Source organism: Vanacampus margaritifer, chromosome 12, assembly GCF_051991255.1.
Source record: "Vanacampus margaritifer isolate UIUO_Vmar chromosome 12, RoL_Vmar_1.0, whole genome shotgun sequence".
Lineage (NCBI taxonomy): Eukaryota > Metazoa > Chordata > Actinopteri > Syngnathiformes > Syngnathidae > Vanacampus > Vanacampus margaritifer.
The window spans coordinates 1,149,924-1,168,202 of record NC_135443.1 but is presented as its reverse complement, the minus strand read 5'-3'; the positions used below and the strand labels follow the sequence as shown (position 1 = coordinate 1,168,202).

The following is an 18,279-nucleotide window of genomic DNA, read 5'->3' as shown; positions in this document are numbered from 1 at the left end:
GGAAGAAAAATTTCCCAGCAGTACTTGAACGCAGCATAAGTAATAATCATGCAGACAAGAAATGACTCTACGCGAGTCTGTATCACTTATCAGAAATGACAAGACAATCAGGCTGTGAAAGATACTTTGCCAGAGGCCAACTTTCCCAGCTGCACTTGAACACAACACAGCCACCCTGGAAAACAGCAAAACCTTCACTTTAAAGACATTCTCAAATGAAATCATTTCTAAAAATATTTGGGCACGGAACATTTCCACCATTTCATTTTTTTCCCCTTTTCTTCTTTTTGGGGGGGCTAAAACGGTGCCTTGTGACAAGTTTCATTTAGGAATGAGTCACTCTTGTCATGTGTACTAAATAAGAACACACATTTGATTCTACATTTGAAGGCAACACATCCACCCTGGAGAGACTGCAAGAGACATTCTCAATTTCATTTGGCACAAAAAAAAAAGGCTCAACCGGAAGTGACAAGAAAACATCCAAATGTTTGTGAGGAAAAACCTATGACAATTTTTTTTCCCAGTTTCACTTGAAGGCAACTTTCACCCAACAAAAGACCACAACTGCAACAATGTGTGTACTGTACAGTAAAAAAAACAACACACACGCAAATGAGTGTTAGTATAGCGCGCTACTGTGCTTTTGAGTCATGCGACAATCCAAATGCTGCCGTTACTATGACAACGAAACAACCTGGATCTCTTTTGAAAGCTAGACTGCCAATCAACGCTTTTGTTGCACTTCAACTTGCTGAATACACACCGGACACTTTATTAGGTACAGCCAATACTAACAAAAATTTACTTTGACAAAAGACAATAATAAACACTGTCAGAATAATATTTATTATTACTTTTTCCCAAATGAACAAATGTTTAGGCCCAATGAAATTGTCTGGGAATAGTTTTATAGATTTGTTTTTATGTTACATTATTGACATAAAATAATTATGCTAATAGTATGTAACATTTAATAAATATCTCAATGACAGTAACAAAAGTGACCATCACGAGATTTGTAAAGATAGAAAAATGAGTGTACCTAATCAAGTGTCTGCTGAATCCTCAGCATACCAACCTGTCAACTACGCCATCGTGCGGCAAAAGAAGCTCATGACAAATGAGACGTGGCAAACACCAAGGAGGATTTACCACACAACGACAAGAAAAAAATCTCAAGTTGTATGTTTTAAAGAAAAGTAGTAATATTACGAAATGGAGATATTTATTTGACAGATTATACTTGCCTGCCTCCTCCAAAAGAAAAAGTTGTATTTTTGATAGAAAAAAAGTTCTAAAATAAAAAATAAAATAAATAATATCCTATATTTTTGAGAATACTACAAGAAAAATACAACATAATTTTAGCAAGATTGCGATTTTATAATTCCGGAGTAAAATTTTTGTGACTTTGCTACAAAAACAGCAAACAAACTAACAAAAAAATAAATCTGCTTGTGTTTGTCACAGTTTGGCAGGAAGTGGTAAGGGTGGAGGTGAGGTGAGGTGGGCGGGGCGGAGCGGGACTTCCTGTGCAGGTTCCGAGGTGTAAGTGACGCAGCCTACCTGCTCTTCATTAACACCTCAACATCCTCTTCCTCATCCTCCATAACTGTGAGACACAAACAAAAACGATATCACGATATCATGCAGGAGTCGGCAAAGTATGCTCAAGATTCCTGACATATTTGGAGCATGCGTCTTCTTACCGGTTTGCGTTCCCATTCCCATCATTTGGGCGAGCGCCCTGGAAGGTTTTGGACTGCGCGCTGGCTTGGCGGGGGCGGCCCTCGCTCCTCGTCATCTTCCCTTTCTTCGGCGCTCTGGACCGCCTGGTAGACGGGTGAAGCGCTGTCCACCAGACGCTCTGGAAGTGGACTGGAACCAGACACAGGGGGTACGCCACCACCACCACCACCAATCCGCCCACATAAGACCCCCGCAAAATGTCAGCTCAGAGACCAGGGAGCTTTCTTTTGTCTTTTTTTGTGGGGGGGGGGGGGGGGGGGGGGGGGACTTTTCTTGGTCACAAAACCAAATTAGAGAGTGACTTCCAAATGAATTAAAAGTCAGCAAGAAAAGATAAAGTAGGAAGGGGGGGGGGGGGGGTCTGCGTGTGCAACAATAGTATTAAGCACACATAAAATACGGGTGCTTAACACAGGAGAAAAAGGAGCTCAGAACATTTGCTTTGATTATTATGATTTCTTTAAATGTGAGTGATGGACCCAGACGACTGTCAGAGGGACGAGTGCAAAAGTTTTCACAAGTTTTTTTTTATTTAAATTTTTTTTTTTTAAATCAGCTCCGAGCGGGTTTCATGCCAGACATGTCAAAATGCACAATGCAACACTGCTCTCTAATCACAACATGAAACTTTAGTTGACTCAAGGCAGGTGCCAACCCCCAGCGTCACCTCTGGCTAGCCAGTGCCTAAAAGGCCAAATGGAATACGCCATTCGTAAAGTCACGCACCCCCTGGAGGACACTCTGTGCACCGCAGTTTTGTGAATCCAGGCTTGGGTCAAATCAAAGAATGCTTGAAAGGGAACAAAATCCTCCAACAAAAGACAACCGTGACCAACTCTGCATCCGAAAACGTGACATCGCCATCTGTCACAACTCGCTGTCATCACAAAACGACTTCCTCACAAGAGGGAAAAGACACAGGAGAAGGAAGATCAAGAATGCCTGTTCTTTGTAACCATGGCAACCAAATCAATGCTGCTGTGGCCGCAGCAAACGCGGAGTGGGGGATTGAGGGGGTTAAGGGGTATTAGTCACTCACCCCGGCGTCGTGGCCTTTGGTCATGGTCTGCCCGGCGATGGCGTCCATGATGGCGTCCTGCGAGTACATGCTGATGGGCGTGTTGTACTGGGCGTGGATGATGGTGGCCTTGCCTCCCGGACCAGTCACCTCGATGGCCTTGTGGGTGGTGGTCGTGCTGCTCTCCTTCAGAACCACGCCGGCGCTGACGGCGCTGAGAGGTGAGGACGGCGCGTGGGTGAAAGCACGCACATACTTAAATGTGCATGCGGGCAGGCGCTCGTTTAGATCACATGACGTCATCGCTCACACGGCCACTTCATTAGGCACATTAGAGAATGACGCCCAATGCCAAAACTCCATCTACATGTGCAACTGCCACGCCAAAGCGTCCAACAAGTCGGCGTCGAGCGTCAACACAGCACAGCAAAACAAAGCAAATCGTACGCCGTCGTTTCGTTAGCTGCACACGCCTATTTTTGATTAATTTTCCTCGCGCCCACACACACACACACACACACACACACCAAAGCATTTATATCATTTTTGAATGTCAACATGGCCTTTAAAGACCAAAAAACATGAATCGATTGTGACGGACCGTGTCCTCTCGCTCTATGCTCGCTAACTTTAGCATCCTCATCTTCATCTTACAGTTAAAGCCTTTCCAATTGGTCGGTCTTTTTTGACTGTCAAGCCACAAAAAGACAAAGACAAAGCAAAACACAAAACACACCAAAGTTGATTTCAGTAGTGAGAATACGGACAATTTTATGTTAAACAATGTCTTGAAATTAGTCCGTTTATTGAAATAGTTGTGGACTAATTTGATAATTGATTAGTTTAATGTTGCAGCACTATTCTCAACATAAAGACGTTGCTGTGTATGAAATGCATTTAATTTATTGGATCAGAATAATAACAAAGAACACTACCTGAGAGGCATTAGTACTATGATATCACTTCAACTTGCGAAGGGAAAAAAGAGAAAAATCAAATAAAATCACACCCCAACCTGCAGCTTCTTCCTGGGCCAACGTGCCGTGCAACGTTAAGGTCAGCGCTTCCATGACAACACAAACACACTCAACACACTAACGCACACGCTTGATACTTGCACTCGGCAGGACGGTACTAACTTGGGAGCAGGCGGGCTGAAAACCTGGTTTTGCCCATGGACAGGATGAAGGCGGCCAGACAATATGAAGAAGATGAGGAGAGAGAAGGAGATTAGTCAACGTGACATCACATGTCGTAGGTGGGAGGAGGAGGAGGAGGAGGAGGAGGAGGAGGAGGGGGAGGAGGAGAGCTCCAGAGGAAGCAAGGAGGAGAAGTGTGAGTGACATCATCGGGAATGATGTCATTTGCGGCTTCTCTGGAAGAAGGTCCAACTAACCCTCATGGTTTTAAGGGCCCCAAACTGACAGAAGAACCTGGAAAATTCTATTTTCAATTAGTGGCATTTAAGTGGGGAGGCTCAAAAACTCCAAGTGCCTGCCAGCACCCGCTAGAAAGGAAAAAAAGGAAAACACTAACAACAAATCAATGTGCTTCTTTTCGCTGCCAATCATTCTTTGCACCCTGCTTGTAGAAAACACGACTAACGACCCCCCAGCAGTCTGGAAATTGGCCCTGGTTCGACTTGAAATGGTTTGATTAGCACAGCAGGGTCTTTGGAACCAAGCAAAAAATGAGAGATAATTAAGCCTTGGGTGTTGCGCAACCTTCGTCAAAATCACATAAGGTGTCCACCGATAAGCAAGCTCGTTACTCGAGTAGCATGAGGAGCCACCAAAGGCATCCTGGGTAATTAAGTCGGAGCTCTGTTGTTTAATGTCCTCATTCGCGCTCGCCTCAAAACAGTCGACAGGATGACGCCATCACTCAGTTAAGCCCTAGCTCATCAAACTCCTGTTTTTTTGTGTTTTTTTCTTTTCCTGACTACGTACCCCGCGGGGAGGCCCGCCTGAATGGCCGCCATCTCCCTCAGAGTTTCCTCTGAGTACAAGCCGACGGGCGAGTTATACTGCTTCCTGTGGGCGGGGCTGTCGGCCGCTTCCGCGGGCCCCCGGCGAGGCACCGCAGGCCGACAGGCGACCGTTCACCTGCGACCACGGCCAGGGAGAAGACGGAGCAGAAGAGGGCCATCAATACAAAAATTGAATTGGATGATATTATCATAAAGTCATTGTTTATTCGCCTGTGTTCTAACTTGTTTTAAAAGTCACCAGAAGGGGGCAGCAGCAGCTTGTGAATCAGCAAATTAAAGTGACCATAACATGAGCAGCAGTGGTTCTCAAACTGTGATCCCAGGACCCCCCCCCCCCCCCCCCCCCCCCCCCCCCCCCCGTCAGCCCTAGCTTGGGCGTCTACAAATATTTTGCAATTAATTGTGATGTCTTATCGTTTCAAAAAGTGCAGTTCGATACCACAGAAATCTGACATCTCTGCATGAATTAAGACAAAATCGATGTTATTACAGGAATACATCATTTTAGAGAAATACTATTTTCGGAAAATAAAGGCTTTTTTTTCTCCAGAATAAAAGGCACAATTTTATGAAAATATTTTTGGGAAATTGAATTGTGGAAATATCACTCTTCTTTTGTTAAATTTTGACTTAAATATATGTAAAAAAAAAATCTCTGTAAACATTTTTTGGATTCCTATAACATTTAGAGGTACATTATTATGAATTAATTAGGCTTAAGAAGAGGGCCTTGTAAAACATTCACCCGTAAGGGGCTCCTGGACAAAGTTTGAGAACCCCTGATATCAAGAGTATGAGAATTAATGGCAAATTTTTAATTTTTATATATACGTCTTGTGTTGATGGTTTCCAGAGCTTTGAAAGGCAAAAAGTCACATTAAGGCTTCTAAACATAGAGAAAGAGAGACAGACGAATGATGCACTATGGGAAAGCTCACCTGCTGGTGAGGGATCATGGGAATGCCAATGTCCATTCTCGGCGTTGGCATGGCAACAGGACGCTTCGACCTACACGGCAAAAGAAAAATGTGCGGTTGAAATACTGAAAATGCAAGATGTAATGTCATGCTATATTACGACGGTGCAAACGGGACTTCATTCCATCTATTTATGATGTTGTTTGAAATGATCGAGCTGACTTTGTGCAGCATCTTCTCCGCGGGCGTCATGGAAACAATTCAGAGAGCAAAACAAAGTCAGGCCTTTTATTTTTGAGGCGGAAAAGCAAGGAAAAAGACCGCCGCGGCACGCTGACCGCAGGAACTTGCCAACAAAACATCTTCATCTCCACACGCTCTCTCCGGGAGAGGTCAAAATCATCCTCATCCTCATCTTCATCCCGGGCACTGCATCTTATGTGCCTCACCCGGAGCGCTCGCGCTCAGTTATGAGTCGGCGCTCGGAGATCAGCGTGCACCGACATTCATTTCCTCGCGCAACAAATCAGATCTTATCTGTTATAAAAGACAAAAGCTTTGGGGCGACCAGGGGGCCACGTCCACATCCACGCTGCTGCCCTCTTTAAGGGCCAACTATTTATCATTAAAAACCTCCAGTCCAACCTCAGTCCCTATTACTGTATGTCGTGCCGTGGCTGTGTATAAAAGTGTACGGTAACTGCAATGTCCTGCTGCGCTGGGTTCAATCTTAAAGGCACAGGCGGGTAAACACAAAATGTTTGGGTTCGGAAGGGTGTTCGCTCTTACTTGGTCATGGTGAGCGCCAGGTTGTAGTTGGCCATCTTGATCTTGTTCTGGGCATCCAGGTGGGTCATGCCCTCCGTGCTCACGCCATCGATGGCCATGATGACGTCGCCCTGAACCAGGTTGGCCTGTGCCGCTTTGCTGCCCGGCGTGATCTGGACAAAAAAAAAAAGGCACACGCAAACAGGAACCGGTTAGCCACGGATAGCATCTGGAGAAGGTCAGTGTGCGGTAAGAGCGTCCCGGTGCGAGTTGTGGCCTACAGCAGCTCCTTGTGAGTGTTGTTGCTGTTATTCATGTGCAATAAATGGCTGAACGTGCATCCTTGACTGTGGCTCTCCTTTCCCATATACAGGGGTATCAAAGCACCTTATCAGTCCATTTTTTTTCCTATTGACTCAATACAGCTGATGCTCATTCGCAACTCAAATGTTGGCTTTCAACATTAAGCAATTCAAACTGAACATGCAAAAGTGTGTGAAGCTGGGCCACTACTGTGTCAACCTCATTTTGGTGGTGGGCCACACTGCGACTTTCCTCAGAGGGTCATTATGACTGTGAAATCTTTTTTTTTTTTTTAATCATCTTATCCTATTATGACATGCACAACAAATTGATGGATCACTAGTTTTAAAATCAAAGGTCAATGATAATACTATCTTGTTCAACTAATGTTCAAGTTACTGTAAAAAGGGTAACAAAAAATATTACAAAATTTCAGCATTATTATTTATTACACATGACAATTTGAAATTTTGGTACACATTTTAGAAAGAATCATGAAAGTTGAAAAACATTTTCATAAATATAAAAGGATGTGGCGGGCACGATCTGGCCCCCGGACCACGAGTTTGGTACGTGTGGTTTAGAAGGTACAGAAAGATTGTGTCTGAATAATTATGTATTATGAGGGTTTGGCCAACAACAAAAAATTTGTTTTTCATAATATTTTTTATTTCTTTTTAAGTTACCCTATTTTTTTCCACAATTTTTTAAAAATACATATTTCCTTGGACAAATCCATTTTTCCTTTAAAAAAAAATAGGGAGGCTGCAAAAAAGATTTTATATTAAAAGGCATTTTAAAAACGATGTGGAAAACTGATGCACGTTAATACTGGCAAGAGATTGATTGGCAGTTTCAAAGCTTGTTTGAAATCAGGAGAAATAAAGAAAATCATCAAATCAAAAAGCAAAAGATCTCTAGCCACGACCCAAATGAAACGATGTGAAAGCAGATGATTGTGATTAATATGCGAGTGACAGGCACGGGAGTCCAGCATACCCACAAGTGGATCATGGGCCGGCCTGGGTGGCACCACCCTGTGAAGCCTGTGCAGCTGTCAACACACATACACACGCGCCACGCTCGCTCTTTTTATCCCCCAAAAGCCCCCCTTTTGTGGCCGCTGTGCTATTTGCAGCCGCTGACCCATGAGCCGCCACCTCTGAACTTTACACCTGGAGGAGTCACTTAAGAACAAGAATCTAGCCAGCATCCACCCACGGCCATCTAGTTCTCTAGTGCTTGTCTTCATGATGGGTTGCAGGTGAGCGGGGGGGGGGGGGGGGGGTATCCCAGCAGACTTTGGGCGTGGCTGCAGGCCAATGGATGGTCTGGCTTTGGTTACTATGACCACCACTTTTTTCATGAACTATTTATATATCTATTATATGCATACTGTATATGCACAGTAAGAGTGGTAAAGGTCAAAGCACGGCAACTTCATATCTCGCTGTGAATGGAGTGTCTGACATTTGCAGCGTGAAGTTAATAAGATTTATGGATCAGCTCTCTGTGCTTCTTATTGATCCACATCAACGTAGACAACTTGTGTTTCCACTGAGGAATACACGACAGTATGATGTGGTACAGCACGGTGCGGTGCGCTACGGTCATCTCGGGTCAACTTCTGGGCATTCAAAGACTGAATACAGGAAGAGGGATGCATACAATTATTTACAATGAATAAATTGAGTCAGTGATCGTTGATGTTATTTACAAATTGTTTTAAAAAAAAAAGACATTGTAACAGACAAATGTTGCATCACAGGGATCAATTATAAAACGTTCTCTATTTTGATTATCTGCAATGCTAATAGGCAGGATACAGGAAAATATGAATCATCTTCACTGTCATTTAATGTATTTATTCATACATTTCATATTCTCCCTGTGATCTGCTCTTGACTATTTATATGTGTTTTTACATGAAAAAAAAAAGCTGATGTTTTAAAAATAATTCAACATAATGAAAGGAAACAATAACAGCAAATGTAAGCAATGGCGTCCCACAGGGTTCCGTGCTTAGACCACTACTATTCACTTCATTGTCCATACATAAAATATATTGTAGTGCTACTGCATAAGACCTTTCTAAAGTGCAACTATGAAGGTTTAAGCTCCCAGAGGGCCAAGCTGAGTAAAATATAACAATGTCAGCAAAAGTAAGTCCTGCAGGGTTCCGTGCTTAAACCACTACTATTCACTTAACTGACCATGAACAGAACAACATACTGCATTGTAGTACTGTGTATGACCCCGTAATCATCATATAACAAAATCTGTCTAACTAAAGTTCAACTATATGAAGGTTTCGCTCCCAGTGGGGCCAGATGAGTGCGTGTTTCTGAGTAGACTAAAAATATCTGTAATATCTGTGGAGGTTATCTTGGCCATCTTAAACGAACTACAGAGAGCCTGCAGACTTGTAACAGTAGATGCTAACAGAGGAGCTAACTGATAAGACGTGTGTGCGTGTGTGTGTGTGTGTGTGTGTGTGTGTGTTGGCTGACCTTCAGTAGCTAAAAACGGCAGTGTGCCTGTCAACAGTTGCGCTGCGCAGAGGAAGCCGCTCGGCCCACTGGCTTACTTCAAGTAGACACTTCGTCGTACTGTACATGTACCTTATACAGTACACATTACAATTGCTCCGTTTTGAAAGAGGCATATAAATATTAGAATAACATTTTTGGCAGCCTTTGTGGCAATGTGTCTCAAACTGGGGGCTACCAGGCAGCTAGTTATAAATCACATTGAAATGTGCAGAACAAAGTATCATTCATTTTGTATTTTTGTTTTTTGACGGTTATGCATCAGAAAGGTATGTATCGCAGTTCTGAGGTTCTCCGTTTTAATCTGATGCAGGTCTGTTTTACGTAACGTTAACGTTTTTTATTATTTACACAAAGAGAATCCATTAGCTAATGCTACATTTGATGAGTAGCGCTGTTAGTGTTGTGTTTCTTTGCAAATGGTGTGGTCAATGCAATTTTCTCTTTCTCTATTTGTCACGAAGTAGAAAAAAAAAAAGTCTACATAAGCTGCTTTTGTCCAGATTTTTGGAGTCTGATATTTGGGTGGACATTTAGCTTTCAATTAAAGACATCAAATTGTTGAAGTTTTATTGTATTGTATTTACTGCACTGACTGATTTCTTCCGTGTTCTGCAACTGTCATTAACCCTAAAACATTACATCTCAATCCAAACGGGCCAAAAAAGCTGACGTTCTACTTGAACTTGCGGAATCATTTCTTTGACTGCCAAAAACGTTAAATAACGTTTCGTAAAATCCTATGGAGTGCCAAAGACGTTAAAAGACGTTTTTTTCAAAACAGGTGAAACTAACCATTTTCTATTGTTGATTACTCAAAAACGGAATAAGGTAGAAACAAACTTTTTTTTTCTGATGGAAGATGAGAGTCCAATCTTGTTTTGGCAGTATGTGTGTTTCCATAGTCCAAACACATAATTTTCTATGGACCTTGAAAGATCAGTCAAAATGCTTAAAATCAGCTGGCACCCACGGCATCCCTTTTCTGAAAACGTCTGGCAGTCAAAGAGTGAAAAGATGAGCTACGAGATGTCAGTCGAGGGTGCAGCTCCTCACATTCTACAAAATGAGTCAGTCACAAAGATTTCCCGCCTGTGAGTTGGAGACCTCGGAGCTGCAGAACTCCAAGCGCAGGAGTCAGCTAACACAGCGATACCAAGGCGGATTAAAAGAGCAGATGACTTTCAAGATGCTCACATTCATCGACGTGAGCAGGAAGATAAAAATAATTGTACAAGTTGACAATAAAGCATAAAGTGGTCAAGTTGTGACGTGACAAAGTCGGAAAGAAGACAATAAGATCATTTGGTTAGCTCATTGACAGAAGAGATATAATTGGGCAGTCCGAGTTTCCACAAAATTTGGCTTTCAAAGACATCATAATTCAATGCAATAATGCAATCAGACAGAACCCAAAGGATGGACACCGATATCACCCGCGCATAATTAGACGATGACTGCTGTGACATATAACATAACTTGAGGCCCAGTACTCTGCAAAGCCCAAGCCGCAAAAATTACAGCAGCTTCCCCTGTAGAAATAACCAGAACTCCAAAGAATTTAAAGCAAACATTTGATCTGTAAGACAAAATACGTCATAACCAATCACAAGTCAAGTTTTCTTCGCATGTGAATAACGTCGTCCAGTCTGCAATCAATGCTAACCAAAGCAAAAATGTTGATCATTGTTTATAAAAGGTGATTATTTTGCAGTTTTGCTTTAGACTGAAAACTACAACACTGCAGCCTGAACCCAAAAAACGAAACCTGATGCTGAAAGTGGATCCGGATGGATGAGTCAAAACATGGACTTGTGAAACTGAGACTCCACAACCTCGATAGACATCAAAACACAACTGTGGACCGGGCATACCTTTAACGCAGCACATTACATTCGACTTAGAACCCGATTCAAATGTGATCACGTCGCAGTCTGCTTCAGGCATTGCAGATCATCTTCAAGAAATGATCAGAAGAGGAGAGATTTGTTGTAGCAAGAAGATGACCAACCATCAAGATTTCTGACTTCTTTGGTTGATCCAAACCATTTGGTGAGCTTCTAAGAAACAAAAATGGAACATTCCAGCAAAAAAAAAAAAAAGGCACAAAGAACATCTTTGGTGGGATTACAACTGGTCGCTAGCTCCCAGGCCAATCTTCATCAACTCATTCCACGGGATAATCCCAAATCCGAGGACACAATGAGAGCTGAGCCCCAAAGGATGCTGGGAGCGTCTGGCATGGATTTGGATCAATGTGCCGCTTCATTGCAGCCACATGGCAGCACACAGTCCGTGTCCACAGTCCGTGTCCACAGTCCGTGTCCACTCTACTCTACACTGCCCTCGTCTTGGCTGTTGCCAAAATGTGCCTTGCTCAACCAGTCCATTGTTCGTCTACACGTGCCATCAAATTAACCTGCGACCAGTGCTTAGTTTGTCGAGACGTGTCCTGACTGGTGGCCAATCCAATGTTTGTGTGTATATTCCCTGATATTGGCTGGCGACCAATCATTCCTCTGTCTATTATGCTCCCTGACATTGGCTGTGCGGTGATATCACTTCTGCTACAGATGAGATCTGTGCGGCTCTTCCATGTTTCCAGAGGCTGCCGTTCAATAAATATCGTTCTTTCAAATGGAACTTGGGTTAAGACAACTGTCAAGGCTCCAACATAAACTAAATTCCAAACATCATTGGTTTTTAACTCATTCACTGCCATTGACGGCTATAAACGTCAAAAAATCATTTAAACTATTTCTATTAGTTTAACATTTTTTTCCACTTTTGTTGACAAGAGTATGAAAACCTAGAATTTTTTTATTGTACATTTAGAACAGATATAAAATTTGCGATTAATCATGAGTTAACTAGTGAAGTCATGCGATTAGTTACAATAAATTTTTTTAGTCGCCCCTAATTTTTAATAATCTTTTTTTATTTTTAGGAATTTATGGCAGTGAATGAGTTAATGAACATTTTGCGCTTCACGCTATCGCTTTCCCTCCGTCTATATCCTTGTACCTCAAAAATCCGCACTGTTCAGGAGACAGCAAAACATTTCAACCATTAACATGGTATCGTCAGAGAAGGCAACGCATTTTCAACAATTCAGATCGGTCAATCATTTGTTGAACTGCTACCCACACATGTGGACTGACCAATAGATTTGGTCAAAGAAATATGAATTTACCTTATTGTGACATAGACACGGTTTCGGCAATATGTGAGCTTTGCATCAATTATCACTCCAAGAAATGTATTATCAAACATGCACCAAAGTGACCACTAAATGTGTGTATGTCACCGCCATGCACTCCACACTAGTTGGTACTTAAGTCAAAGGTGCAGACAAACGAAAGCGTAAACTAGAGAAAGTGTCGAAACGTCGTCATCGTAGTCGCAGTTGTGATTTCCTGTCAAGCGAGCGGTCGCCACGTAACATTGAAAAAGTGCAACAGGGCATCCTGGCTTGGGGCTTGCGGGCTTGTCTATTCCGAGCGCACGTGAAACCAACACCGCTTCCACATTTAGGCCCCCGAGGATCCGCTTTCGTCCACCCTGGACAAATGCTGGCAGATGCCACGCCCCCCTCGCGTCCCCCCACAACACCGCAGCCAGACGCCTCACTCTGCCCCCAAAAGACTTCTGTCCTCAGGAAACCAAGCGGCAACCAACGAGGATGCCAATTGTTGATACCAGAGGCACTTTTTTGCTTTTCTTTTAACGCACCATTCTGTGCATGAAGGATGGAAGTGAACCAAGAAGAAATTGCCATGGCTTCAAACACCAACCAGTGCCAAAAAGAGTTGAATCCTGATGACTCTCTGTTCTAGGGCTGCAAGTAATGATTATTTCAATCATCGATTAATCGCTCCATTATTTTTTTTGATTAAGCAGTGTATTGGATTTTTTTTTTTAAATTCCAATCCCTTTACTCAAAAACAGGAAATCATTTCAAATTGACAGTGTAGAAAAATGCACAAAGTGTTTCTGATTCAGTTAGTGGCTTGGTCCGCACCATGTCAGCAAATCTGCAAAATTGTTCATCATCCTCCAATCACGGGGCACTTCATCGCAATTTAGAAAAACATACAGGAGGTGCCTTGTTAAGGAATTTTCTTCCCTCTCACCTGGTAAAACTTTCCTCAAGATCATTTCAGAAGTCCATTAAAAACACCCAACATTGTACTTTCTGAATCATTGTTTTTGCATTTCTTATGTTTGTTTGCTCTGACTGCTCTTAAAAACTGACCTAAAGGAGCCCTACTAGTCAAGCCCCTGGGGGGGGGTGTTTGGGGGGGGGGGGGGGGGTTCCCTGGCATGACTCCTCTTTTGCCTTGCTTTTTTTTTTACCCAAATGTGTTATAACTACATTTGTTTTGTTGTGTTTAGAAATATTTTTAATACGTGCCTAAATAAATGAAATGAAATGAAATAGTGTTCCAAATAGGTTTTTGTTGCACTTTTTGCTTCAATTCAATGTGCTGCAACTTCTGGTGTGCCACCTGGGGGGAAGTATAATACAGACATACGGATTTACAGACTCCCCATTCCTCAGTAAGACACACTATTAGTCATTCTTCGCAGAGGATAAAGAATATATCGCTGGTGTCAGGCCAAAACCTCATAAATCGCAATTTGGCAAATTTCATACTTTTTTCAACAATCTATACTTTTGGTGAGTCCTCATGTGTGGTTATCATTTTTATGAAATATTGACCAATCTAAAGTGTTAAAAATGGCTTGCTGTAATGTTATTGGTTCAACAATGGTTAAACATGGTGCCGTTTTGGGGGTCTCTTGAAATGTGACCATTTTGGTGGCAAAAGATTTTGGCTTGCCGCTAGCGATATACCAGTGAGTATTTATATACTGTGTGTTTACATGTGTTACTGCACCATTTGTGTTTCAATAGCTGTTGCTGAAAGGGTTATAACACTTCCACATTGATGCTAATTGTTAGCCCGTCAATGTCGTTCCACATTATGTGTTACCATTAGGCTTGCAGACGCTATGTGTTTTTTTTTTTTTGCTTCTTGTCATGAAGTGTGTTGAGTCACTGGCACCACACTGCATCTCAAGTTTGCACTTGCTAGTCAAGGCGAAAAATTGACCAAACAACGGGCTTGTATCTCCAAAAACTTGTATCTCAGCCCCACTGTACTTGGCCAATAAAGATGTTCCTGATAGTGAATCTCAAAAAGAACTACAAGTCTCCTGCAAGGAGAAAAAGAAGAAGCTGAGCGTGGTCTTACCCTGGAGATGGTGAGCGGCATGTTGAAGTCCTTCCCTCCCTGCAGCCGGAAGCCCCAAGGTCCGGGCCCGGGCAGCGACACCGTGTACGAGCTCATGTTCCAAGCGGGGGAAAAGTTCCTTTTTGCTACAAATGAGGTGGCAGCTTTTTTTTTGTCGTTGTTGTCTTGGTTCAGTGGTCTACGACGGCCAGAGCGGCGGGACTCGAGGGAGGGCCGGGGGCCTCTGAGAGCAGAAGAAGAAGAAGAAGAAGAAAACGTGAGCACAATGCAGAAGTGCGAAGAAGATGAGGAGGAAGAGGAGGACTTGCCTGCTCAGACGAGCTGAAGTGACAGGCTAAGAATAGACGCAGATAGCCGGGTGGCATGGTGGGGCGTGGGGGGGTTACGAGGGTGGGGGGGGCGCTGGACTTATATGGCGTGAAAGGAGACACCCGCTATGGCATGCTCACCATGATTCACCGGCGCTAATATAGACCCGCTTGATTATTCTAGATAGCCCCCCACCCCCGCCCCAATCCAGATTCTTCGTTGAGGGTCTCCCTACGATGGGCGAGGCCGGTCATAATAAAACAACAAAAAGGTCACGCGTGAAAAGAAGGGAAGCCATTGCGGAAATGTCACATGGCCTATTAGTGAGAGGTCACCATGCATAAAGCCACGGAGTAATCCAGACCTACAAATATAACATTATAATATAATATAATTATTGCATTAAATCTAATTAAATAAAACTGAAGACAGTTAAATGTGCATTCTCTTTTTCTTCGAAATGTATTCCTCCTGTATTGGATCGAGACTCGGTATCAGTAAATACTCAAGCGATGGGTGAGCACCGAAACTGTACCAGGTATCGGTGCAATACCAGCCTTATTTCAAGTTATTAAGTACTCACAAAGGCTGCTGATACCAGTCACCAATACCAGTCACTGGCGCCCTCTTGTGCAAGTCAATTGCATCCATTTCCAACATCTCACATATACAGTATGAATGTATGTTTTAACCTAGTTTTAATTTAATTTGAATTACGTTTTTTAATTAGTTTTAATTTTAATTTAATTTAATTTTAATTTGTTGTATTTCATTCTTTTGTATTAATTTAAGAAATAATTTTACTGATTAATTTATTATTATTTATTTAATAATAAATTTAATTTCATAAATTTTAACAATTTTTTAAGTTTAATTAATTTTATTTTAATTAGGTTTTTTTTCAATGAAGTTTTAATTTAGTTTTAGTGAACGAAGTATGAAAATAAGGTTTTTGTCAGAGGTCACCAACCTACCCTGCATGAGACGTTTCCCTCCTCCAACACACTTGATTCAAATGATCAGGCTTCTACAGAGCTTGCCGATGTGTGTGCATTTCTTACATAAGTACCTTTTTAGCACAATTTTAGCCTTTCATGATGGCCATCAAACCTTTGGCTGATGGTCAAGAGTCCACTCAGGTAAAAATGCTTCTTGAAAAATGACACAAAAGCTTTTTTTTTTTTTTTTTTTTTAAATCATATTTACTGTAGTCATGAAAAAAGCTGCAAATTGAAGTGGGTTAGAAGTCAATGTTGCGCTTGTTATGTGATTTGGACATGCTGGCTTTTTTGTCAGTGAACCACAACAAGCAATTGTGCCTGTCAATTTAATGGCTTTTTATTTTGGCAGGCGCTAACAACAGGTGTGCACGCACGCACGTACGCACGCATACACACATATGCACAAACTGAATGCTTTCTGTCAGATACAAATCAAAAATAAAACATGTTGCTATAATTATTTCTCCTTAACACATTTAAATAGCTCTAAATAATTTATCACTTATCAAAATAATTATTAATTTCAGAATCATTTAGCCGTCAGTTAATTGTTGCAGCTCTAGTTATTTTTCATTATAAAAACACAAAAAATGGTGGTGGTTCTATTTCGTCCCTCCTAATGGCATTTCAATTCATTTCAATGGGGAAAATAGATTTTGATATGCAAGTAAATTGCATTACGAACTTGATCATGGAACAAAATAACTCACAAATTGAGGGAACGCTACTTTTGCACTTGATAACGTTTTAAAATCTCATCTATAAATGACATGGCCGATCTGTTTGTTTTAATATCAAATTAGTTTATTTTTTAAATACTGTACTGTGCGTGTGCGTGTGTAACACACAGCAGCAACGTGGCCATCAGTATCAGCGACAGCGTCTAAGTTTAGCCACTTTTGTCACAGGCAGGAATCCCGCCAATGCGGCCTGGATGAGAGATAATGTATCTCAGCGGGGATGCAAGGGGCCTGCCGGAGGGAACGTCTGAGATAGTTTCCAAAAAGTTTTGATTGCTGGGGATGCTTTCACACACACACATGACATGAAGGCGCACTCGGGTGCACACGATTGTAATTTCTTGCAGCTTCTTCGCGTGTAAAGGTCACATCGGTCAATCATAAATAGGCACAAGCCCGCGCCCGCGCACACACACACACACACACACACACACACGATATGAAGCTAATAAATGTGAAAATAGTTTTTTAAAAGGTTCTATATAAAAATAGCCAATAGAGCGCATTTGAAAAGTTGAAATGAAACAATAAAGATATCATTTGTAGCGATCTCAACTAGGGCCCGATCGATTAACCAACCATACGATTTTATATGAGGATAATCAGATGTAAATTTGCTAATGTATTACTACGTTCCCATGAAACAGTAAATGCTGTTCAGTATTGGAGTGACTCAGACTTGTGTCCTTGCACCATTTGTCCATCCTGTATCGCAGGATACTTTTGACAACAAATGACCAAAAGACGCAACTCTAACATATTGATAATGAACGATGACATGTTTTGACACTTTGATTTCAGAAAGGCGTCTGTTTTTTGTTGTTTTTTTGTCACCATTTGATGGCAAACAAAATAATGTAATAGAAGAAATGTCATTTAACGTTAGAGGACAGTATGCATAAATCATGGTTTTGGACGGTCAATGAAGAATCCATCGAATTTTGGCGCAAATTGAGCATTTCTCCACCATTGTTTAATTTAAACATTTAATTGTGATTGAAAAGTGATTTCATTGATCTTGTTGAACTGCTGCTTATTTTCGAAAGGTTTGGAAAAGCACTGTTTAAATCTGCCCATCATTAACATTCATATTTTGTATGAATTGATTATTGTGTTTTATACCACTTTGTTGTCTTTTATTCTATGTCTTATATTGTTGTTTAATTCAGTAAAGGGACCTTGAGAGACATACAAAATAAAATGTACCCAATTATCTATTGTTCTACTTCAATAGAATCTCTTTCTGTGTGAGCACCTGCTGCCACCTTTTCCGCCCACTGGCGTCGTACAGTGCGAGGAAACCAACGCACACATCTAAAAAAACCGCCATACAAAACATTGTTGAAACTTGATGACGTCACACGCAACCTGCGCCAGATTCACTTAGCTGCGTGTGCCGCCGGCCGGTGAGGATGATGGTGGTGATGAAGATAAAGGGGATTAAGCGGCAAGAGTAGGACACGAAGAGGAAGTAGTAACAAGTGACAAAGTACCTGCAAGTGTTGTGCCGCCATTGTCGCTATGCGGCTGTGCTATGGAGCACCTGTGGAGTTTGTGGAGCTGCTCATTTGTCCCGCGGGGATCCAGCTCGGGACTGGCGGAATCCCCCAATAGTGGGAGGGCGGCGGGGCGGGTAAAGCGAGAGCGTTCTTCTTCTGCGAGGTTTTACGTCTT

General features: G+C 42.0%; 1 protein-coding gene across 3 annotated transcripts in view; it reads right to left on the bottom strand.

Moving 5' to 3' along the window:
* Positions 1 to 18,279, bottom strand: part of LOC144061112 (LIM domain-binding protein 3-like) — a 24,990-nt gene extending 6,711 nt beyond the window's left edge. Inside the window, exons 1-6 of one of the 3 annotated variants that reach the window (XM_077581236.1) lie at positions 18,099 to 18,279; positions 14,556 to 14,778; positions 6,467 to 6,618; positions 5,699 to 5,768; positions 3,910 to 3,932; positions 2,794 to 2,984 (exon numbers count right to left, since the gene is read on the bottom strand). In XM_077581236.1, coding sequence (XP_077437362.1) covers positions 2,794 to 2,984; positions 3,910 to 3,932; positions 5,699 to 5,768; positions 6,467 to 6,618; positions 14,556 to 14,651 — 532 coding nt within the window. In that variant the 5' untranslated portion in view covers positions 14,652 to 14,778; positions 18,099 to 18,279. Of the gene's footprint in view, positions 1 to 2,793; positions 2,985 to 3,909; positions 3,933 to 4,719; positions 4,876 to 5,698; positions 5,769 to 6,466; positions 6,619 to 11,308; positions 11,456 to 14,555; positions 14,779 to 18,098 lie in introns of those variants that run through there. The other 2 variants (XM_077581235.1, XM_077581237.1) reach the window with 2 other exon arrangements.